At 39.0% G+C, this 25,486-nt stretch overlaps 1 protein-coding gene across 1 annotated transcript in view; it reads right to left on the bottom strand.

Moving 5' to 3' along the window:
• Positions 1-25,486, bottom strand: part of PLCG2 (phospholipase C gamma 2) — a 49,390-nt gene that overhangs the window by 5,726 nt on the left and 18,178 nt on the right. Inside the window, exons 5-28 of the mRNA XM_058034119.1 lie at positions 24,999-25,083; positions 24,205-24,288; positions 22,803-22,846; positions 21,612-21,684; positions 20,628-20,729; positions 20,356-20,474; positions 19,306-19,391; positions 18,291-18,411; positions 17,037-17,205; positions 15,090-15,194; positions 14,772-14,861; positions 14,054-14,232; positions 13,472-13,672; positions 12,082-12,201; positions 10,977-11,157; positions 9,719-9,787; positions 8,472-8,581; positions 7,581-7,677; positions 6,588-6,654; positions 6,178-6,335; positions 3,440-3,542; positions 2,281-2,490; positions 1,550-1,695; positions 437-551 (exon numbers count right to left, since the gene is read on the bottom strand). Of these exons, the coding sequence (XP_057890102.1) occupies positions 437-551; positions 1,550-1,695; positions 2,281-2,490; positions 3,440-3,542; positions 6,178-6,335; positions 6,588-6,654; positions 7,581-7,677; positions 8,472-8,581; positions 9,719-9,787; positions 10,977-11,157; positions 12,082-12,201; positions 13,472-13,672; positions 14,054-14,232; positions 14,772-14,861; positions 15,090-15,194; positions 17,037-17,205; positions 18,291-18,411; positions 19,306-19,391; positions 20,356-20,474; positions 20,628-20,729; positions 21,612-21,684; positions 22,803-22,846; positions 24,205-24,288; positions 24,999-25,083 (2,834 nt within the window). The remainder of the gene's footprint in view (positions 1-436; positions 552-1,549; positions 1,696-2,280; positions 2,491-3,439; positions 3,543-6,177; positions 6,336-6,587; positions 6,655-7,580; positions 7,678-8,471; positions 8,582-9,718; positions 9,788-10,976; positions 11,158-12,081; positions 12,202-13,471; positions 13,673-14,053; positions 14,233-14,771; positions 14,862-15,089; positions 15,195-17,036; positions 17,206-18,290; positions 18,412-19,305; positions 19,392-20,355; positions 20,475-20,627; positions 20,730-21,611; positions 21,685-22,802; positions 22,847-24,204; positions 24,289-24,998; positions 25,084-25,486) is intronic.

Below are 25,486 nucleotides of genomic sequence, written 5' to 3'. Positions count from 1 at the left end.
TATACACCCAAGCTGCCTCCATGGGGGTGCCAGTCTCAGAACCTCAGTTTAAATAAACACAGTCTGGAGCTCACAGTAGTAACTCCCCATTTGGGCCAGACTTTTGGGAACTGACTAGCTCTGTTGGAGGCACTCCCAAGACAGTATTTTTTTTAAATATGCAAAGGCACAAACTTATGCATGTGCAACAACATAACAGAATGGGTCTTTTTTTTCCCAAACTGCAATAGTACTGGTTTTTTCTAAATTTGATATACATTGAAGTTTCTCAAATTAACAGGCCCCATGATAAGAAAAAGAACAAGAGTTTGTGACTCATCAGTCTAGAGCTACAGTTAACTTACTCCGCCTGCAATGTTCATCCTCTGCTCACTTTGTTTAAGTACCCTAGAAGTAGAACCATATCCCTGCAACACAGAAACCCACAGATACTCACTCACAACTGTTGTCTTGAATTTGCTGTTGTCATATTCAGCCCCACAAATTTCAACCTCTACAAAGGGACAGGCAATGCTTCTACCAAGTTTAGGGAGATGACGAGCACCCAAAACCTGCAAAGCAACTGTAAATTAGAATCACCTCCAAAGGAAACTTGATATCATTTTTGCTAACAGAAGGTAGCCTACAGAACAAGAGGGGGGAAAAATCCAAAACATGGAAAAGCACACATTCTCTCTCTTGAATACGTTTGCATGTACTATCTGTGCCAACAATAACAACCTCTCCAGTAGTCTGGGTAACTCAATGATTTTCATTGTAAGGATAAAAAAGACAATGTAGCTGACATTCATTACACACAGTGTGCAGCTCCAGGCCAAGCCCGGAGCACAAGTTCTGTTATCTTTCTTCTGTGTTTATTACATACCCATTTCAAGACATTTCTGCTTTGCATTCACAGGCCCTGTTTACCTCACCTTTAAACTGTAGTGAAGAGTAATTAATGTGTTTCTTCTTTCTCAGAAAAAATACTTTTAAAGAACCTGTCTTACTGCATAGCAATTGAAAACAGAAACAAGTTCAGCCCTGTTTGGCACCCAGTCAAGATGGCAACATTTTCCAATCATAAACTCATCTCTTGAAGAAAAATGAGAATGACATTCAGATTAAGTCATAGTGTATTAAATATGAAGTGGGGGATCAGCTTATTAGGTTTTCTGTTTAGTTTCTATATTTCATTATAACTATCTTTCTTTCACACTCAAAATCCCTGAACTAGTTAGTCTGCTGCTAATCAATCTCCAATAGGACCTTTCTACTAAGAACTCATTTGATTGGAAATTCAAGTTAGTTAATTTGATATATTTATTAGTAATTACACAAAATCATCCCAGGATTGTGTTTTCAGTCCTATAGCATGTTCTTCATTAGCATGATAAAGACATGTATTTCTTTTCAGGAACCAGTGAAGTTAGTTTTATTCTCACACACTGACATTTAAAAACAGTATTTTGACAACCTGTCAGATCTTGCTCTGAAACATAATAGCTTTATTTTTAGTTTTATAGAGATTTATGACTTGTAAAAAATATAATTTACAAAAGAGATTTACCCTAACTGTCATAATCATCTGCAATTTCCTCTTGGAGTCATTTGGCATTGGGTCATACTCCTCATTTCTCATGCTCTCTGGCTGCAGCACGTAGCCAGTGCGTCCATTCAGGGAAAACAAGGCATGGTTCAACTGCATGTATTTATCTGGGGAGAGAGTTAAACAGTCACAGCACAAGACAGCCTGGAATAAAGCTAAGGAAATACCAGATTAATGGCTCCTCTCTGCAATTCTTTCTGGTCACCACTTCATCAGAAGGAGCTGGAAAGATGGGAGACACTGTTCCTTCAGTAACTGAACCTGACAGGCCATTTTTCACCAATTCCAATCCCAAAAAACCCCATCTCCATCCCAGTTAGCTTCCTATCAGTGTATCACAAACTAGCTGGCCCTCACCATGAAGTGGAATACAGCCTTCCTTTGGCTGTATTCATTCTTCTGAAACTCACTTGAAATATATCTGCTTGCTTTCTACCAAGAGATGAAAGTGAAATAAATCTTTTACAGCTTGGGGGCAGTTGGGCTCAGAGATAGGGCTTTTGGAGATCTATTTCTGGGGCCCAGCTCTGGATGGCAACCCACACATGAAAAACCAAATTTCAAACTTCTTCAGCTTCTTGCAGAGAAGTTCAAATAATTAGGATGGTGATTAGAAGGCAGAAGGGCCATAAAGGGGCTCATTTACAGTGACACAGAAGGTGGATTCGATTCTTTTTCAAAGGGAAAATTACCTGGAGTTTGGAAGTTCAGAGCCACCATCTGGGAGCCACAAAGCCAGAGGCGAAATGGGTCATAGTTGGATGAGTCAACCCTCTGTCCTTTGGGGTAGACACGAGTCAGCCCCTTCAGGTTGTACTTCAACAGCTCCAGTGGCTTTTGCTTCACAATGCTCTCTGCCTTGGTTTCCACAAAAGAACGGATTTCTCTGAAATCAGGATTGTCTACACAGGGGGAGGAGGAAGAAGAGTGGTTACCAAAGGAAGAAAGAAGTTGACATTTATACTGTATTTTCACCAAGACTTTGTTTTACTTTGCTTTGCCCTGTCCTTTAATGCAATAACTAGCACTGTTTTCAGGCAAAATGGTTGAAAATCAAGCCTGAAAGTTGAAATTGCCTTCCTGCCACATGCTTTACAGAAGGGCAGATAAGAGCCTGCAGTCATGTTCTCATCTCATCATTGCTAATAATGTACTTCTGATCACTATAACACATATTTAAATGAGACATCTTTTCCTGGGTCTAAATGGGGAGAAGAAAGGGTGAGCCAGGGTCAGCCAATGCCTCAAAAAATAACTGTAATTATAATGTCTTAAATGCAGTGACAGCTTATTAAAAACATTTACAAAGAAACTTAAAGAAAAAGGGCACATTTACTGGCTTCTCCAGCAGCAATGACAAAAAACTGGAATTAAAAGTACATATTTCAGTGTCAGAATCCACAGCTTCACTTACACAGGCCCAGTCATGTTATGAAGCCATACATCATTCCAACAGCTTAGTCCTGGCAAACATGTTCTTACAGTAAAATTAACAAATGCACAGTAAACCTATTTATGAAGGTTTTTTACAAACAAATCACAAGTGTTCAGCCAGAGTTTTTAATCTCAAAAAAGTCAATTGAAATATAACTAGTGAGCTTCCCCAAGGAATATACAACTGAGAGGGTGTCTCTAGTTAACTAATTAAAAATTGTGACAGCTATTTTTGTGATAGATGAGCAGCACCAAGTTCCCTGGTGTACAATTTCAAAGTGCTATTGAAAACTGCCTGGGTGAAGCAGAGCTTTGTTTTCCAGTAGGACAGATTTTATCTTCAGACCTAAAATCCCAACTAACATCTGTAAAGGTAGTCAAAAGGGTAAAAATCAGATGTAATATTAAAGGCAATACCTAAATTGTCCTTGGTTTTGCTCGTTGGCTTGCAGTAGATTACTAGATCAGATAATTCAATGGCAATTAACTGATTCTTTTCCCAGTATTTCCTCCTGTTCTCCTGGAAAACATAACGAAGTTTAGATTCTAGGAACACTGAGTATTATGGCACAGTAGCTCCAGGGTGCACTCTAATGAAAGCCTTCTTTGGTGCCCAGATTCCTATCTGATACCTTAGACACTTGCACAGATGTAATGCACTTTCAGACCCAGCTCAGAGAACAGGTAATAACCAAATGCTGAGGTTTAGTTGGGGATGTTCTTATAGGGTTTTTTTTGGTGGGGACAAAGGTGCTGTTTTGTAAGCAATGGTTTCAGTTCTTCCCTGATCAGTCATGCCTGGAATCCTGGCAACGTTTTTTTTTCTTTTAACGTGGCTCTACTCAACACAATTTTAGTTACATTCTTAACCCTATACCTCATATAAATGCAAATGTATGCAGAAAAAATGCAAAGGGTAGTAAAGTGTTTCTGTATCTATTTATAATCCTTGGCAGAACTTGAGTCTTGTTAGTAACTCCCAAACAGTGAAATTCAAACTCTCTGAGCATCATTCCTGTGTCGTTTTCTATTTGTGCACCAAACCCATCATGTTCTGTATGGAAAATCATGTGCAAGCTTGTTAAATCCCCAGAACCAAACCTGCTCTCTCCACTTCCACGTTTGCAAGCACCTGCTCTGTGGGAGCTGAGCAGTGTTCCCTGCCAGCAGAGACTGGGAACTGCTAAAAGCAGCAGGACGTGTCCTGAGTGGAGACATTTGGGCTGGAGGCTTTTCAGGCACAAGAAGCAGCTACAGGATACAACATGTTAGAGGAGCCCCATACTGAACAGTGATTAGCTTTGGCACCAAAGATCATGAAGCAGCAGCAGTCAGGAAGCCTTCCAAAAGAATTCCCCCAACACGACAAACATAAAAGGAATGAAAATCAGAACCAGGGAGCCACAGGTTTCCAGAATATCTCACTGAACCACAGATTATAAATTGAAGTCAAAGAAAAAGAAAGAGGAATACAGTGTTTAGACTTGGAAATAACCTTGGGAAAAAGCTGTACAAACCTCATTGTACTTAGTGATCCACCACAGTTCCCAGACATTGCTCAACAGTAACCAGAGCTCTGAGCAGCAAAAGATCACTTTTTGGTGGCATGGGCTCATTCCTAGCCAGAACCCTCTAGAGATAATCAAGCAGGAGAGCAAGGAACAGCCACCCCAGGGAGCATGGCAAGTGTCAGTACTGAGCAGGGATTACAAGAGACATGAAGCTTAGTTTTATCTTTTGTGCACAACACACATTGTCCAAAACCAAACTCATTTAAAAATCCCCCTGTATCACATTGCAGCACAGTCTTAACTCACTGTGCTTTTTCCTTCCCCAAAATTCAGCCTCTTAACTGTACTGGCAACAGGGGCCTTTCCTCATCTTCATCCCCTCCCCTTGCAGCAGTCAGTCTGTCATGTGAACTTTGTGGAGGCCACGCTGTGAGAAAAGCCTCCCAACTGACAGAAATGGGTTTTAAAGCATCTTTGAACACAGACCGTTTAATACTTCTCCAACTGTACGGAGAGAGAAAAAGCTGCCAGGCTCCTGAAGAGCCATTGTTGTAGCATAAAAAACATTCAATTTGGAGGCACTTCTTTTAGGTCGTGTTTCTCTTTTTCTCATTTTTACTTCTAAATGAAAGCCTGGCACAAGAACTGTATCTCTCCTCCCCCAACAACAGGTCAACAGCTCCTGTTGCTTCTCTCCTTGCTGGATTTACAGTCCTCTGCTTGAGATATCAACTTGTCTGCTATATATAGGATCAGGACAACCCTCAGAGCACTCCCACTCCACATGACAGATAAACACCATGAGCATGAGACACTGAAACACATTTTCTATCAACCATATCACCCACTTAATAAAAGATGAATAAAAGCAACAGAAAAAGTGTTTCCTTAAGCACAGCCAAAGTAAGGATTTTTTGGTCAAGACAAAGACTTCTTAAATACTAGAAAAGATTACAGGGAGGTAAATTAGTGCATCAGAACAGGAACAGCAAGTCCTGAAGAATATCTTTCAGTGGCAGTAGAGGGACATAGAAGCTAAACTTAGGCAGAATCCTTGAATCTCTAGGCAAGTATTAGGAAATACTACTATTGAAGCACTGGGAAATCCAGAATGTGGTAATTAGTTACAAATAAAGTATTAGCCAAGCAATCCTCTATCAGTGCCACTGCATTCACTGGAAAACAGAGTTAGCAAAGAGGACAAGAAGAGTTTAGGGAATGGCAGCTCAGATTTCACACACCCTCACTGGTGGATTCACAGCTCTGAAAAGAACAGTCTGCCATCAGAGCTTCTGCTGCTCAACACTGGGATGAACCAGTGAGACCAGATGGAAAATTGCAGTGGTATCCACCCTGGCCTAGCAAGCACACTGCACTGAGGGGCAGGGTGCAATACAGTACTCTGCTGGAAAACTCCTGTTAACATCAATTTACATTAAATGCTAATTCATGTACTATTCCCCAGACAGGTTATGGAACAAGATGCACAGCATCAATAAAATGAGCAGACAACAGCAATATGCAAGAGGGTGAAGGACCATGTGAGAGCAACATTTAGCAGTGTAGGGCAGCTAAAGACAAAAGCTATTGCAAATTTATAACAGCACACTATTAAAACAACAACAGATGAATTTGCAGCAATACCTCTTCTGCTGTTTTCCAGGTGATCTCACGGATACTTTGGTACCATTCAAAGAGTTCTTCTACTTTATCAGTTGCAAACTCAACACATGGATCTTCTGGATTCTTAGGTTCCAGAATGAAGACAAAAGGCTTTTTGTGTTTTCCTTGTGGCATTTTCACTGTTAGATAAAACCACAGCAAGAAATTTATACTGAAATCCAACACCTCTTTTTCTAAGGTGTCATTGTTGATTTATTGCAGCATTTAGTATTACCAAGTTTCAACATATTAATTCTGCTGGCCATATTAATACAAGTAGGGGTTTGAGGGGTTTGTTTGGTTTTTTTTTAAATCTCTCCTGCTTAAGATAAAAGAGTCTACTTAATAGAGAAAGGTCAGGAGTCCATATATAAGCATCAGAAAATACACACCAACGTTGTATGTATTGAGCACCAGGATGCCACGACACAGAGAGCCCAGTGGGTTGTCCTCAATGATCTGAAAAACATTTAAATCTGACCCTAAATCTCTTGAGTGAACACACACAGGACATTAACAAATAATAAATGTGCACCATTAAATCTAATCTCAGCTTTACTGACAGCATGCTCACCATAATGTTTGAAAGCCTGTTTTCACATCCAAAAAACACACAAGAATCTCTTCAGTGAGAGAAGTCAAAACAAGACTACTTTGTAGTAGCTCCTGTCCTGACATAACTGCTGCTTTTTCAACTCTGCTTAAGGTTACAATAACCAGGAGGGAGGAAATGTAATACTTGTGGTTTTCTCCAAAGACTTCTGGAAAATCACTGGAAGTGCTTCAGAAAAACCTAAGAATTCAATGTTTTATTTTTGAAATCCAAAGATGTCAAAACTTATTACTGTTCAGTTCTGTTTTCTTTTGTTCAAGAGCTCTTTGTCCAAGACAGGGGACCAAATTTTTTTAGATTATTTTGACAAACAGGATTGGTTTATGCATAAAAACTTTATTATGGAGAGTAAAACCACTCAAGGTGTGTTTGGACATATAATTTTCTTATTTGTAAGTATTAAGACAGTGATTATAGAGGAAAACTAGTTAAGTTTCAGGCATGATATTTTTTAGTCTATACTATGAAAAATCTAAACTGTTCATGATTTTTATTAGCAGGAAACAACCAGAATCTCCTAAAGCCTCACCAATTCAGCTATCATAAATTCATAGATATGTGGGGGTCCCTTCCAACTCAAGATATTCTATCTCCTTAAATAGCTTTCAGCAAGGGATGTCCTGACAAAAATATTCAGCAGCAGAGAACAATGAAGAATGCATTCATCCCTCTATTCTGCTCCCTCAAACACAGCACATGGAATTGTGAGTGTATAAACCAGACTTCCACTTCAGCAGGTAGCCAAGGAAATGCAGCAAACCATTACCCTCACCTGATTTTCAAGCTCAGCAGAGTTATCAGATGACAGATCTTCAACATAATTAGATGGAAAATAATGTTGGACTTTTTCTCCATAATCCCCCTTCCACCTGAATTTAAACAGACAAGTAGAGAGAATGGAAAAAAAAAAGTTAAAGTGCTTCAAAAGGCTATTAATGAAGCAATAATCCCCAAGAAATTGGTCATTAATACCCTACACTAGATGGTCTAGCTGCCTATCACCAAAAATATAAATGATGAAGTAGCTAAGAGCTCTAACAAAGCAATCATTAACTGTAGTAACAGATGATTTCAGAGGGATTACAGTTACTGTAAACTGCAATTAATGACTTAAGAGGCTTTTTCCCCCACCAGTAGTAAAAACACTATTATGTGGTTGATTACCCTGCAGAAACTACAGGGAAACATTAGATCCCCAAGCTTTCCAAGCAATTTACAAGCCAGCTAAAAAAGAAAACCTGTTATGAAAGGAGACTGTACAGAGCACTAAAAAAGGTGGGTTTGATTCCTGAGAAATGCTTAGCAGAGCAAGGACAGAAGAAGAGCAATGACTGCAATGACTTCCCAGAACACAAATGTTCAGGAAGGATGGAGGTATTATGGGAAAAATAGGGGATATACCACACTATGGAGGTTCTGCAGGTTGAGGTTATTGCTGTGGGACAGAAAAATGAAAAAGACATGAAAAGAGAATTGAAGATGAGGGGATTTTGTGTTTGGGTTGGTTTTTTTTTTAATACACTGACATAAAGATTTGTAAGGGCACAGTTAATAAGCAGCAATCAGACAACAGGAAGTTTTTAAAAACTATTACTCAAAGCTCATTTTTTCCTCCATCTAGAAAGTCACCAGAAGTCCTCCCAGGAGGAATCTTTGTCCTTACCAGCCTCCAGTTTCCTTTGTGACATTATGAATTAAAGCTCCTCGAGAGAAGCTCAATTCATCACTCCTTTTGGCTCTGTAGTCATACAAGGCTTTCACTGTTCTCTGAGGCTTTAAGAGAAACAGAGCAAAGGGGTCATCTGAGGGGACAGGTCAGAAAATAATCAATAATGCAATCTTAAAACAAAAAAAAAATAGGGCTGATTGGATTTTTTTGTTGTTGTTATGAAGCTTAGAAACAAAATACTGAAGTTCCTGAGTGACATCTATTGGTGGAAGTAAGTGATGCTACTTTGGTACTATACAAGTATCAGCTTGGAAAAAAAAGAAAATGAAAAAATAAAATCTTTCTTAGGTGCTGTAACATAATTAAGGTAGAAAACATAAACCCAAAAATTTTTAAAAACCCAAAGTGAAATATAAATCCTCTATTTTTATAACACATTGGAGTTTTCAGGCTGAGGTGCCTACAAAACCTCCACTTCAAAACCCCATCAGCAATCCTGCTGATCACACTTCCTTTGGGAAGACAAAGTTTCACCAGGATGAGCTAAACCTTTATCTTGAATTTACTCCTACTCAAATGCTTCAGCAGCGATGCAAATTCACCAGCAAAAATTACTAAAAAGAATTAGTCACAAAATTTACAAGCAGGTGATTCTCATGAGAATTTGCAAGTAGGCAGGCACTGCAAGAATTACAGACAAGTAGTGTTTGCTGGGACACTTGTTTTTAAAACAGAATATAAAGGATAAAAATTCTAATAATTCATTAATAGACCGAAGGCACCAAATTTTTATAGAAAGCATGTGAATAAACTCTGCACTTATTTGTGCATGCAGAAGATCTTTGCTAATGGAACAAGAGCGCACAGACACCCACAAATACAGAAATGTTCATGGTGTATTTTTTTCCATGAAGATGTGGCCTTCTCAAATTAAACCCTCTCACAGGTATTTAATTTGGAGGCCCACAAACCAAATCACCTCCACAGACTCAAGAGCAGAACGTGCCCAAATTCCCAGACTGAGTGAATCTCTACAGGATTTGCACACAAGAAAATGTGTGGGTACAAATTTTAGCAAGAAGCTTGAAAAAAGTCACACCCTTTCAATTTCTGTTGTCCAGTCCCCCCGCTAAACCAAGCAGCCTGATGCTTTCAATTCTTTTTATTTCTGCCAACAGGAAACCAACAAGTCTCATTTTCAGAGGTCTACAGTAAATGTGAACATATCTCTTAAAGCATACCACTGTGGGGGTGATTTCACTGGGCTCCACATACATCTTGACTTCATAGAGGGAATTAATATCTTTTTCCTAAAAACAAGGAAGAAAAAATAATCAAGTTTCAGGAATCAAGAAGTTATAAAAGCACTTCATGTTTATTGAACATTTCTTTCTGAAACCACCTTTCTGACAGCACACAGGCCAACAGAAGAGGAGGGAAGCCAGTCATCTCTGTTTTGCTCACCTCTACAGTTGAATTTAACTGAAGATGAGTATGTTATTTAATCTGTCTATGCCTCAGTTTAATGAACTGAGTAAAACCTAGTGAAACAGAAATACCTCATAAAGGTATCTTTTAATCAGTCAAAAGATTTTTTTATTGTGAGTACTCTTCTATGTGCAACCAGAAAAGAAATATCTGCACTTATGATTTCTGTGTTACAGTACTTCAGTACCAGCACTGGTTTCATTATTAGATGACTCTACAACAATATACAGAGTCGTTTTTTTCATTTTATCCTCTCCTTGTGATTCCATCAGAACCCAGCCCTAAGATACAGAACCTTTGCTATAGGCAACATGATAAAAAATCCTGAGGTCTAAAATCTTTTTAGTCTCTTTTAGTCTCCCCAGAAAAAAAAAAATCCTCTGGTTTTGATTTCTGCAGATCTGCCAGATGTAGTTTCCTGCAGCTTCAAAAAGACATATACTTGAAAAGTGAAGACAGCACCTCAGGCTTTCCAAAGCAAAACTCCCTCAAAATGAAACACATCCATCCAGAAAACAGTCCTTTATCCTCAGTTAATTATCCAGGCTCCTTGTTTAGTCAATGGCTAGAGACAAGTCTCCTGGGGAGATTTCCTCATGCTTATCTCACAGTGAGCTTTCAGAGGTACCTTTTACCACAGAAGGCAGTGGGACACCGTCCCTGAAATGTCCAGAGAGGCACAGTAGAGTATTTCATTTTTTCTGAAGCACTTAGCAATTAGCATCTGCATGATCATTTTAAAATCAATGCCCACTTCAGCCATAGAATTCAGGGCCAACTGTAAGCAAGGCTATTATCAAAAACCAATTTTAGTAGTGCAACAACCCCCAGTACACAGTGGGGCTTCTCTAATCAAATAATCATCAAAGATGAAGCTGTTCTTCACACCTTTGTGAGAGGAGTCAGTATAGACTTCATAGAAATTGACCTGCTTAACATCCCGCAGAGATCCCGTACCAGAACCAGAGCCCATCCCAGTCCATCCCAGCCCATCCCAGCCCATCCCAGTACCGTGCTGTAGCGCTCCAGCAGCTCCTCTGTCACGGGGTAGCGCAGTTTCATCTTCCTGTACAGTGGGTGCTTCTCGTAGTAGGTCACCAACTCCACCAGGCTCTCAAAGTAGGCCGAGGTGCCCAGCACAAAGTGCCGCCCCTCCTGCTGGATTCTGAAGTGCTTCACCTTCCCCTCTGCCCTGCAGAACAAGGGCACAGCTGTCTCTAACAAAGCCTTCTTTATTCAATTATTATGGTTATTTAATTATTTTGATAGTTACGGAAATCAGTTTTTAAAGAAAAAAAATTTCTTGTGCTTGAACACAAGGTTTGTGTTTGCAGTAAAACCATCCATTGACAACCATCCCATCCAAAACGACCCTACACCCTTTTCAAGCTGTTGAAGTTTTGGTACTCCTTGTTTTCCCTGGTGTGAAATGGTTTTATTGAGATGCTGCAGCTCCTGTTACTTCAATGTCCACCTTGGTAACAGAAAATTTCAGCCCATAGTAAACAGGAGACTGGGGAATTTTGGACAATATTCAATACACAATAAGGCATGCAAGTAAGCAACTTTATATTTTGCTAAACTATGCATTTTCAGAGAAACATAATTTGATCTGAAGGCATGATGCAGAACATCACAGTTCTATATATTTCATTAATGCTTTTTCAAGAACCACAAAACTGTTTCAAAACTATTTCCCCTGGCAAGAGGAGCCAACAATTTCACTTTGACATTTCAGTTTTATGACAGGTCATGATTTTTAGGGGATAAGGACATAGAATCATTGATGAACCTGCATCTGCACTGTAGTTTTGAAGGAAACTTTAAAATAACACTCTTTAGCAAGGAGTGCCAGGGAATGAAAGAAGGGCCACCCATAGTTCTGTACGGGAAGAACAGGACAGCTGGTGCTCAAACAATGTTTATAAAAGCATAAAGGTTCAGGCCAGTCACAAATTAACTCTTGCACATACTCTCATACATGGACCTGCTGCACAAATCAACCACGCTAATTATTCAAAATTTGAAAGGAAGAAAAGATCATTATTTTTTTTTAAAGAAAAACCAGAATATTGTTGGGCTGCTAGGCAAGGTAGTCCTACCTGTCTTTTCTTACCTGAAAGTCATGGCAAAAGAATCAGGTTCATCTCTCTTCCTAATGAGAAAGGCTCCATCGCGAGGAATTCGCATGAGCATGTCTTCTGCCTCACCCCGACTCAAGTTGTTATAGTACCAACTGCAGCAGTGGAAAACCAGAATGGGCAAAGCATTACAAGGCTTGTCAAATGTCATTTTTGGAAAATAACAGCCAGCGTTATTAACAACAGAGTTTCAAACATCCTAAGAAAAATTATGCATTAGATTTTCCCCACCTTGGCACCTATGACAGCAGTTTATTACAAAACATTGTAAGACAGCAGTTTATTTTGGATGAAAGCATCAAGAATATATCAGAACACCTTGTCTGTCTGAAATAATAAAACATAAATCTGCATTTGTTCCTGAAACAAAGGCACTGCATCCTGCTTTTAGTCTGCCATTCGGTTTTCAGTATTTATTCCATTTTGACATAATAGATTTAAGATAATGCCTAAACACAGACAAAAGAAAGACAGCAGGGATTTGTATTTTTTATTCAGAGCTTGATTTTATCTTTCACCATAGGGATGGACCTGTCTTGGATCCAATGTGCCTTCAGTGAAGCTGTGGCCACTTATAATGGCAATATATCTGCAGCTTATGCAGAAAGGCAGGAAAGTCTAACCCTTAAATTCTCTTTCCCAAGTCACTGGCCACCAAAGTAATCTATGGGTGGTCAGTGACTCCCAGATCCCAGGGGGACAAAAAAAAATGGAATTTTAAAGTCACTGATTAGTATTTTACATGCAAATATTTACTTTTGCCCACTGCACAGAAAACAAAACAAAGGGCAGCAATAACAATGTTCTGCCAAAAAAACAAGAGCAAGCTCTGCCCAGGATCTGTGGCAGACAATTATCAGCTGGAAGTAAACACCATGCTTAGTTCCTATCACACGGGGTGAAGTCAGCCTAACCAGCTCTGAGAGGGTGAGGTGGAGGTGGGGTTAGGCAAATGTAGCTGTTTGGGCTCCCTGCCCCAGGAACAGAGCTTCCAGATGGCACAGGCCACGACCACTTAGTTGCCAAACCACAGCCAACTACTGAACATCCAACCCAACCCACTGGGTGTTGTAAAACACTGCACAGACAAAGGAAGAATTGGCACATTTCCACAGCATTACAGCTCTCACTGATCTTCCAGTTGCTGCTAGGAAATTTGCTTTCCCAGTCACCGCTCTCTGTTGTACCAGGTTCTCACAAAGTCTTCGCCCTCCCTCAGCATCTTTTAGGAAGCCTATTCCTCAAACTTCCACGGACAAGCAACACTGAAGTGCTCCTGAATCCAGGGAATTTTCTATGCAAACTTCCCACCTAAAGCAAGGCAAGGACAGTGACATGAGAGCAGTGCTTGGCTTCCATACATACTCTTTGGTCTCGTGAGGGCTGGGGTTGGGCACAGCATCGGTGAGGCGTAGCTCAAACTCAGCACATCGCAGGTGGGCCTCCTTGTAGTGTTGGATGAGATCATAGATGCTGTCAAAGGTCAGGTTGTCTGTCAGGTAGTATTTCACAGCGTCCCCATCACTGGTGGAACGGATCCGGCAGTGCTGGACTCTGCCTGACCTCCTGAAGGAGCAGAGGGGGCATAAGGGAAATACAGGGTTTGTAACAGATTTTCTTTTTTCGAAGCATTTCCCCACCCATTCCTGGTCAACTACTTGAGGAGCTTGTGAAGAGGCAAGAAAGCTGTGTCACCTCATAAAACAGCCAAAGTAACAAACAACAAACATTCTGACAAGAGAGGTTACAAGACAAAAAACAGTAATTTTCAACTGACAGTAGTTTAAAATCTGGCATAAATTTATTCTGCAAAATTTGGTCTGACAGCTCTCTGGCTCAGAAATCCATCTGACACTATTCCTTATAACGTTCCAACCAGAAGAAAAAAGAAAACACCAAACCCAGACAAACAAATCCCCCATTAAATCTGTATGACAATGACCGTACCAGAAGGACAAAGTGTAGTCATCAGGGAAAGCTTCACTTTCCCTAACCAGGAATGTCCCATCCTTGCCACCCATTTCAGCACAATATTCCTGGAGCAGTTTCTCAGCAGTTGTTCTCCCCCCTTTCATTTTCCCATGGAACCATTTCTCTTTTAAGTGCAGTTCAGTTCGTTTCACCTCCTAGACCAGAAAATAAGATTTTTTTATAGCACATTTCTAGTTTTATGACTTTGAAACTAAGTAGTTGTTATTGGTTATATATAACCATCTACTATTTCAGGATTTCAGTTCTTCCTAGGCCTGAACTCTCCAGCCAATCACCTTTATAATTAGCCTGCTATACCATCCACAGCAGCCAAGTAACACATTAGTAACACAATACACGAGTTCATTCTGCTTAGTTTGAGAACAGCAGTAATACTTAAAAGACTTAGTGCAAACATCAGCATTAGCACAGAAATACTGAAGTTATATTTCATTGTCCTTGTACTCCTCCTTGCAAGTCCTACACTAACAGAGGGAAAAAGTTATTTTATTAAAAATAAGGTTAACTAGAGTTGACCTTGGCAAAGACTCTTTTACAGTTTTTTATCCCCACACTTGTTATCTAATACAGAATCTCTAAAATTTCATCAGGACAAAAAACACACATCTGTAGACATTGAAATGATCTGAAATAATAAAAAGAACATGCTTAAACAATTAAACACAGCCATCACCTTGGATGAATCATCATCAGCATTCTGTTCTATATCATCACTGAATGAAAGCTTTTCATCAGCAATAGCGCAGTAGTGCCGAGTCCATTTCTGAAAGTTGGGAGTTAAAAGTTAAAACCATTAACAGAGGGAAACTCACTAATCACTCTCAACCACAATCTCAAAACATGGTGCAACAATAAAAAAAAGACTGTTTTCCCCTCATCCATACTTGTTCAACTGACAATATTACTTATAGAAATATTAAGGAAATTCACGTAAATTTTCAGTATTACAGAACTGATCAACAACTTGTAGCAGATGTCATAGAAATAATACCTGTTCTATTGTGTCCCACATGTAAAGTTCTCCTTGTTGCTTCTTTTCTTCTTTCTTTTCTTCCAAGTTCACATCAATGTCTCCCTTTGGCCCCAGTTTTTTGTGCTTAAAAAACAGAGGAAAAAAATCAACATTCACACATTCAGAGATAATCACACAAAATTGGTCGTAGTCTTTCAGCACATTCAGAGTTACTGGAAGTATCTCTCTCTTTTGCACACCCACCTTCTGTCATTATCATAACAGCAGCTGTTCCACAAGGAATAACAGGGCTGAACTTGTTCCTTTAAAATTTAGATCCCATTAATAAAAGTTAAAAAAACTAGCAGAGGTATCACTGAAGCAATGAAGAAACAAGTAGTTTGATAAGATCTCCCCATTCTTTGGAGAACAGAAAACATGAAGTGACACATACCAAGAAATAAGGATAAACAGGAATCCTTCTGCAGAAAGTAGCACAGAAGGAACAAAACTCAAAACAAAAGGAAAAGATAAGGAATTAAAATGAATGAGGAATTCACCCTTTTATGAGAAAAATTAGTACAAGGGAAATCTCTTGTGAAAAAAGGGGTCAAGTTCTACTTTCTTTAGAGAGTTCACAGAAGTGTCTCAACGGGCCACAGGCAACATCAATTACTTAACTGCAGTTAATGATGGAATTAATCATCTCATATCAGACCTCAACCATGTTCAGTTCTGCACAGCCTACTCTTGGCTGATTTCATTTTGACAGGCCTATCTGAAAAATCTCACAGACCAGTGAAGTAGGTGTTGCCTGTGACTGTTTACTGTCAACATTTTCCAAACAAAAGCCAAACAACACAACCAGCTCACTGGCAGGTGCTGATCTATTTAAAGACTTGTCAATGCTCTTTTAGACAGCACAGAGTGATATGGATGCTCTCTTGTGCACACTCATAATAGTTTTCAATTCCCTTTAAATCAGATCTGTCACATTATTATTAATCATGTGCCTCCCTCTCTGCTCTGCACCGAAACAACAGACAGTCTGGAGAGAACAAAAAAAATCCCCAAAAACTTAAGCACAGAAGTTTTCCACCTTATAGTGGGGTTCTGGTTTTTCCAACCTTACATTCAAGAGCATATTCTTATACCTATCTACCCTTTTTTCTTCCATTCAGTTGTCTAATACAGAGGATGCAATACTGTTACAAGAGCAAGAAAACAGGAGCACAGACAAAAGTAATTATTATTTTACTACAGAGATCACAAGCAGCCCTGAGATTGTTCACCAAATTTTGCCGTTTGAAAAGTTCTACCACAGTTTCAATCTGAGAAATCTTTTGCTTGTGTTGTTGTTGCACAACAAAGCTCATAAAACACCTGCACTACCCACAAGGTCCTACACTGACAGGGACTGCCCTTTCAGAGCAGTGCCTCTGTGTTTCACAAGTGGCTCACTAAACTGCATATTTAAATCACACTGACTTAGCAAACACTCATCAATTTGTGAAATCTTTACAACTTCAGTGTGCAGCCGCAAGAGCTTTGGGTTTCACTTGAATGAAGGGCAGTCTTTGAAAAAAAACATAGTAATACTGATCTATCTTCCTATTCAAGAACATACTTCTATCATTTTTAAGCAGGCCACACGGTGTAAAACGTGTCTGATGAGTGTGTGATGAAACATCTGCAGCAGTGAACCTTCACTGAAATTTAGTAGTGACATTTCAGGAGGTGGAAGACCTTTAGAAAAGAGCTGACGTTTGATCTGGCACTTGAACTGCCAACACCTACTGCAAAGGAAACCAAGAGGAAGCACTTCAATACAGAGTTTTACAGAACACTGTACATTATTGGCAAATGTAACCAGTAAACACTTCAAGCCAGGCGTTTCTTGAAACTAATCTGTGAAGTCAGGAACAGTATTTCAGGCCCCTGCTGTTGTTCTCCTATTTGCTCTCCCAGCACACAAAGCAAGCCTACCTTGATGATGATTTTTTCTTTCAGCTGGGTTGGTGATGGGAGCTGATCTGCACTGGCTTCAACAGGCTTCATCAAAAGCTGATCCCCAAACACCTCCTTGAACACTTTGGCCATGTGTCGCTGCTGCTCCACACTGCAGTGCTCTTCAATTGACAGAATCACTGGGTATCTTTGGTGGACAAAACCAAGGTGAAGACAATTTCTTTTTGCTACAGCTGGCAAGGCAAGGAAGGCGACACCCTCCCTCAGCCCCCAGATGAGTGAAAAATATTTAAAGGAAACAAGAAGACAAAAGGAAGATATAGACACAAAAAATAATAACAGATGTGCAATCATGGAGTTGCCAAGGTCAGAAGGGACCTGTGAAGGCCCATCTAAGCCAAACTCCTTCTTTGGGAAGGCCCAATTCCTAGGTTAGATCAGGTTGTTCAGAACTTTATCCAGCCAAGATTTTAATATCTGCAAGGAGAAAGATTCCCTGCAAGCTCTTTGGGCATAGATTCACTGCTAAAGCACCATAATGTGAAAATTTGCTTCACCTCTCCTCAAAATCATGTCTGTTTTCCTTCACATGTACTCTGAGAAGAGTCTGAAACCATCCCATGCATGGTTGTCACTAACACTAATGCATCCCATGTTATGGTTGTCACTAACACAAAGTTCCTTTGCAGACACTGATCCACATGGGAAAATATTGCATCTCTGTGTCCAAGTGGTAACATGGAAAAACAGGACACTGACAGCTTGATTTCTTCCCCAATTATTGGGTAATATTTTTCATGTTAAGGACATCTCAGCACAAGTTAAAGAAGGGCAGAGATGCAGCTCTAAACTGAAGCTACCACTTCAGGAGACACGCTATGAGTTCTGTATCTTCTCAGGTAAGACCTTCCCTATAACAGAAACACCATGTGACAGACTATTCTTTGTCAATTGTACCATTTTGTTTATTTTTTGTAAGATTTAAGACAGACTATTAAGCATTTGAAGTTTCACTTGCAACTTAATAAAAGAAGACCCAAAAAAGGAGCTGGAAACACTATACTTTAGGGTATTCACTATCTTCCTTAGCAACAAATGGTTACATGCTGGAACTCTTCCTCAAAACAGCATCTATTAAACACCCACATGTGGCAATAATGAAGGCTATTGGAATCCATTACTCTCTGATTACTTTTTGCTCTAGATTACAGGGAAATTCAGTTCAGAAAGGTCTAAGCACATGAAAACAGGCTGAAGGAAAATAAAACTTACTCAGATGTAACAAAGGCATGGTCTTTGATTGCCTGCACTACATCATCGAATTTGATTTTTGTTGTTCGTGTCCATCCATGGTAAATGATGGGTTTCCCATCAGGACCATCCCAGCAATCCACTAGGAAACACAAGCAGTGGGAAAAGTAAGAGACCTGGTAGCTCCTGAAATTACTCTGGTAAGAAGAATATATCCAAAACTTCAGTGTTCTATATACTGATTCATAGACCTTAATATTCTAATAAAATATCCCATCCGATGAATTTATTCTCTCACAGAGGAAACCGAGTTTACTTAAGTAAGAACAAGACAAATAAAATACATTACAAAATGTTCCCAAAGCATAATTGTGTGGGAATCTGGAAATAAGAGATTCAGGCAACTATAGTGTCAATCTACTAGTTTACAGTAATTTTCCAGGGATAAATACACTCCAACAAGTGACAAGCTGAGAGCTTCTGTCTTTTGTTTATTTCAACCCTGAAACTCTAATTTGAGATACATTTTGCATTAGTCAAATAAACAACATGAAATTGAAGTGAAAATTCTCCATAAGGAACACAAGTACAGAGCTGCAGACACATACACAATTGCTGGAGAACAAAGACATTAACTGATTTACAAGCAAGTTAAACAGGATGACAAAAGGCACAACATCACAAAAATCTCTGTGCCTTAGGCTTGTCTGTATTACAATGAAGGTAAATAAACTATACAAGCATTCCAGCTTAAATCCTAAGCTTTCATATGGATTCAGGATTTAATTTTTGGTGTAAAGTGAGAGGAGATTTAGGAAGACTCTCTTAAAACTGCCTGGGAACAAGAATCAGAGGAAGTGAATCATTGGTGAGAAATAAGAAAAACAATTTAGGAATCAGTGATTTTTATATGACTAACTTCAAATTCAGAAAGCAAACAGTTCTTGATTTCAGTTCTTTTTTCTTTCTTGGGAAACAGGGGAAACTACTTGTACAGACAAAATGTTACAAACCACTCCACAAGCTCTTTACTCACGCTCAATACATCGACATCCCATCCTGAGGCACCTGATGTAAGCTTCTGTGGAGGATTCACTGCGAAGCTGGTCTCCTGTCAGGTACCTAAGGAGCAAAAGGAAATGTTAGAAAAGAGAGGCAGTCAATTTCAACCAGTTCTCACTCACTTATGAGTGACATTTTGCCTCCTCTTATGGACAGTGTATGTTGATTTTTTTTGTTGTTGTTGGTTTGTTTTGGTTTGTTTCAGTTTTTCTAATTCTGATGGAAGAACCAGACTTTGCTGAACTTGATGCTATCAGGTTTTTGAACAAACCAAATTATAGCAGGTTAAAGGCTCAATCTAAATAGCAACCAACCTGAAATCCTTCTAGAGAGCAAATCATGAGCTTTGAAACCCACCTAAACCTTATCATGCTCAATGCATGAGCATGTGGGAGGTATTTAGAGCAATATCACACCTTACACTTCAAAATACACCTGCATGCTATATCCATATCCACTTTATTGCATTCCCTGCATTATTTTATTTGTTCATCTCTCCTCCCTCTCTTTACACCTTGTTTTCCATTACAGTGCCAGATGAGCAAATCCCCTTCATTTGAAGACAGTTCAAACTCATCATCACATACTCTGTACAATTAATGAATTCTGCCATGAGCTCAGTGAGGCTGTTGGTGCTTGGAAAAAAAGGAAGCCCCTTCAGTAACTTAAATTCTTGAAAGCAGAGAGGCTTTCAGAACAGTTTCAACTCAATACTTTATATTTTTTACCAGGACTTTTTATTTTTTACCAGGACTGAATATTACTAGTGTTATATTCAAAACTAAGATAAACCAGTTTAATCCACAGGACTTGCATTTTCTGGAAGCTGAGTTATATCTCAAAACCTCTAAGATCTTATGAGAAGGGGGAAAAAGAGTCACAGAAACTCCATTTGTCACATTTAGACCACATTGTAGGAAGGTTTCACACATCCACACAGCACATTTCTGGCATAATTTACTGTCTCTCTCACATTCGTACATCTTTTGAACTGGGATAGACAATGGGACTTCTGGTAACTTACGTGTTATGAGAGGAGGAAATCCAGTAGTGGGACAAAGGATTATTCATGTCCTGCACATCTATTGAATCATATTTCTCATCCCAAATACTGTTTTCTTTTGCAAATAGGTAAGCGAGGAACTACAATACAAAGAGACTGAATTTAAACATTTTTACCCTATGAGAATAAAAGAAACCCAGCAATGCAGCAAGAGGGGACTACAAGTCCTGCCACCCAGTGAAAATTCTGTGAAAGAAGTCTATGAGAACTACTACAAAGCACCATTATCTCACCTCATCAACAAAGAGGAAAGGTTCAGCAGTTTCTCTCATAGTGTCATCAATAAACTTTGTCATTCGTTCTCGGACTTTACTGAGATCCTGTGCCCAAGATTCCTTCAGAAAATTGCAATACAGTAAAAAAAAAACTTTAGAAGTGGTGTTATTCAGTACTAAAATCAAACAAGGAACAGAGAGATCTACAGAGAGAGAGACACTATCTAAGTACATATGTGCATTGACAGGGAAAAAAGCTGGCCTCCTTGGATGTACCTTAACTATAATCTCTTTCATTTCTAAGTGCCTTAGAAAACAGTGCCTTAGAAAACATCCTTTGAATACAATGAAATTGGGAGAAAAAGAAAGTAGCAAGCTTACACAGGAAGTGTAGGTCTCACTTTTCAATCACATTTGCAAACCTGGAGCTCAGCAGTGCCTACCAAATACTGCACCATTTTTTCACATGGAGTCTGTGCTAAATAACATTACAGAAATCCATGACGACATTTCCAATCCCTGCCTTCATCCTTATCTGCTTGCTGGCACGGGACATCTAACTGGCTCCATTCAATAGGAAATTACCTCTGACTGCAATGCAGGCAGGCAGCAATGTGAGAGCTGCAAAAATGGGGCCACGGCCAAGGCATCACCCCAGTGCTCCTCTGGTGACAGCAGTGACCAGACCAGGCATTCATCTCTGACAGCAAACAGCATTTATTTCTAACCTTGTCTGTTTATCTACATGACTAAGTGGAGGCTTGTTAAAACCTTATTTACTTTGTCCTCCCTCTTGTCCTCTGGTGCACCTTCAGAAGCTTTATATAGATGAAAAATAACAGTTCTTGTGGACTTTAATGGAGAAGGAGAAATCTTTCCAAGGCCCAGTATTACAGTGGCATCAATCATATTCTATGGCTCTTCACATTTCTTTTTAATGAGCACAGAATTCTGTGATACAAGCCCAAGAAAAGGAGTTCAGTATTTCTGTAACCTTCCCACCTGCTGCTCGTGGAGCAGGAATCTCTGGAAGTCATGGAGGTGAACTGCTGAAGCATCTGGACGGTCAGTATTTCTTTAAAAAAAGAAAGGGAAAATGAAGCTAAAGAAATAAGAGAAGTTAATCAGATGTTACAGCAGAAGATTACATGGGTTTGTATCTTGGATTTTTAGTGTACAGTATAAAGGTGCTGCCACCAGCAAGAGACTTTTTGTAATTTCAATGGGATTTAGAGGAGTCTTATATCATCCAATTACTTATTTTGAGCCTCCTGGATTCCTGATGTACTTTTGAGAGGGATTCATTGGGAAAAGCACCAAATCTGTAGCCATTGCTTTGTAGCAAATGAGCTGCATTAACTTGACCAGGGTTTTGGTAAGTTTAGTTGAGGTACAGGCAAAAGCTTCTTTTAAATTATCACAGAGCCACACTTCACCAGTAATTCCTTCTATGTAATATTTAGATGAACTACTGGGATAGACCTAAATCTTCTGAAAAAGGGGGCAAGGTGCAGCTGCACCAAGGAAGAATGATATCACTGATGTGCCTTCTGTAAGTCACAAACACAGCAGCACCTGGTACCAGGAAGATGCTTACAAATCTGTGCATTTAAGCAGCCTCACAGTTTAATTATTACATGACCCAGAGCTAAGGAAATACTCAGTATACTCAGAGCAAATTTTACAGTTACTTCCTTAATCTGTTAGTGTCATATTCAAAACTAAGATAAACCAGTTTAATCCACAATCAGCAACGGCTGGCACCTTCCTCATGCTGTACACATCTTACTTAAACTTTCAAGTCCATCAAGTGGAAGATGCAGAAACCATCACTATCAGCATTCAGCTCAGCTCTTGGCAAAGCCTGGGCACCACACCACTCTCTAGACTGAAGCAAAACTTTCTGCATCAAATTGTCCTTCTATAGCTCTGTTCAGCTCTTTATAAAATCAGAGGACAGGCAACTTCAGCCCATACCAGTTTTGAAAGCAGAAAGTAAAAAGCAATCACCAGGACTTACTTGCAACATAAGTTCACCTTTCTGCATGCAAAAATAGTCATGATTTCTTTTTACTTACTAAAACATTAGAAGAAAAAATAAAATTTAAAATAAAGTGAGGTAATATAAAAACAGTCCTGCAACACTACAACCCTATGAAAATGAAGAAAAATAATACAAATGAAGAGTCTCACCCAAGAATGAAAACAGAGGAATCCTTTTTGAATTCATCAAGAATCTTAAAACAAACAAAAAACAAACAAACAAAAAAATCAAACATAAGAAAAGGAAAAACATAAAGAATATCCAATTTTCTATCTAAGCCCACCTAATAATGTCCATTAGTTTGGAAAGGGGAAATAAATGCCTGTCTGCTCTAGAGCAGTTGCACACAAGTTGGCAAGACACATTTTTAATTAAATACATAAGAAAAACCATACTGCCAAGGCTGGCAACTGCACTTCAGGCCTTTCAATGTGAACACAATTCTCATACAAAATACTTGCTTTGACAAAGCACAAGCAGTCAAATTTCTGGGGAGCTGTTACTGTTTGATATCACAGAAAAACTGGAATTAAGTATCATTCATCACATTTATTCAAGTGAATATAAAACCTAAATTGTTTCTAGCTTGGCACAGCATCATTAGAGATTGCAGGAAACTTATCAAGTGACCCAAAGCACTTGTAAGCAAATTGAGAAATTTCTTGGCAATAGTTCACACAGGGCAATAACAGGAGCTTAAAGAAGTCAGAGAGGCTCCTTGCTGTGTGTTTTACTCTTCAGCTTTCTGCTCAGGCTAATTAACAGGACTTTCATGGCCAAAACTAAAATCCTGCCAGTTAATCTAGGGGTTTTATCACTTCACCATGATTTCAGCATCACTTTTAAACAGCACAAGCTGTATTGCCAGAAAATCAGCATTGACTTTGACTATCTAAGCTTCTACTTTAGCATCTGCAAAATTAAAGTTGAATCCACAATAAGCACATAGTGAAGAAAGACATTCATGCAAGTAATTTCAAATTATGTGTTTTCACACAGTTTTAAAGGGTTCCTAACTTTCAGAGTCACTAAAAGTAAGCAGTTTCCACCAGCTTCATGAAACTGTACAGCAAATACAAGGAAACAGTCAGGCAGTTGCCCACTTAAATTAGCTAAAATGTAATTCCCCAGCATTTATGCCTCCCAAGGACTGTCTCATGCATGTCCTGTAATGGACTTGCTGCTGCTAATCTGGAATATGGAATTGCTTCTACCAGTAAAAAATACCAGCCAAACCTAACGAAAAGACATTCTGAACAAAATCACAAAAGCATCCTGAACAAACTCACAAAATTAGTTCCTCCTAAAAACCCACCAATGTCTGTGCCTGTCTCTACTACCAACACCCAAGAAGCAACAAGAATGACTTGTTCATCTCCTTAGGCCAGCTGCTGACAGTGATTGTGATCTACACATCAAGTACAGCACTCATTCTTTTTCTGGTACAAGAACAAGGAAAAAAGGAAATCAGTTAGAAACAAAAAGATAACCAGCTCTGACTACTCTGATGCAGCAGTTGAACAGTATGAAGACAATTTATTAAAAGCTTACCAATTTCTGTTGTTCAAACATGATTTTCTTGTAGAACAAATGAAATTGTTCAAAAGTAAGCTCTTCCTTGTGAGCACCTATTTCCTACAACACAAAGTAGCACACAGTGAATTTAGAATTCCTTGAAGTGCCCCTTGCACAATGAACAAGCTACTCTTCCTTCAGTTGGCATTCTCTGTTCTACTCAAACTTGAATTTTTAAATTTATTTATTTTTTTCAGAATTCAAACAAGAAAACAGATGTTGGTTTATGACATGGTGTTCCTAGCCCCCATCTTTGGCCTTGCATTTTGCACCCTCACTCCACTTCCATAACCAAGAGAGAAGTGGAGCATCATTTAGTCATTGTGAGCTGGGCCAGCAGAAGCAAGAATGTCTGCTTTAAGGGTGGAGAATTGGAAAGCAGGAAAGGGTGGGGATATTCAAGGTTCCTGTAAGAATGGAATGACCTTCAAAAGCTATTAATATTGGCATCAGTTGGAGAGAAGAGGTTATTCGTTGATAATATTGAAAAAAAAATTAAGATTAAATTCATGTAGAAGAAACAAAAAAATACTTTTCTACGTACTTGCTCAGTACTGGAGCTCAAAACCCAATGTTGGCTTTGGTCACCCACACAATGAAAAGAAGGAACATTTATGTCTGTATTTTCTTATACCCCCAGATACAGGCAAAGCCAAGCTGACAGATTAATCACTGAACATGATATAAATCATAAAAAAGGAAGTGTCCTAAAACGAAACATCAACACTTATCAGATACTACCAAACACATTTGAGTAATCAGGTAATTACCGCAAATTTATCCTTCAAGTACTTCATGCTGCTCACTTTGAAGTTTACTTGGGGAAGGACAGTTTTCAGCTCTCTAAGACTGATGCTGGGGGAAAAAAAGGAGAAAAAAAAAAGGATAGCAAAATCACCACAATGTGCTGTGTCTAGACAGCTACTCATATATTTTTATCAACAGAAAAATGTGATTATTGAAACATTTTTTGCAGGGTTCATCTCACATACCTGTAAACTTATATAAACTTAACAGCTACATGGAAGCAAGGTAGACATGGAAAAGAGGCATTTCAAGTAATTTGGACTTAAAATAACCATGCTGCATAGATATGTATCTCTGTCTCAGCAACTAATCAGATCTAGATAATCAGCTCAAATGTAGATGTTTATACATGGTCAGATGAATTCCAGCCTTTCTTCCACTGAAACTGGATTACAGACACAGAAAATATCATGGAAAGGCTGTACCAAACAGACAAGCACAAACAGAAAAT

This window comes from Melospiza georgiana, chromosome 14 (assembly GCF_028018845.1).
Source record: "Melospiza georgiana isolate bMelGeo1 chromosome 14, bMelGeo1.pri, whole genome shotgun sequence".
Lineage (NCBI taxonomy): Eukaryota > Metazoa > Chordata > Aves > Passeriformes > Passerellidae > Melospiza > Melospiza georgiana.
Note: the sequence above shows the minus strand (reverse complement) of the source record. Positions and strands in the feature narration are given on the sequence as shown.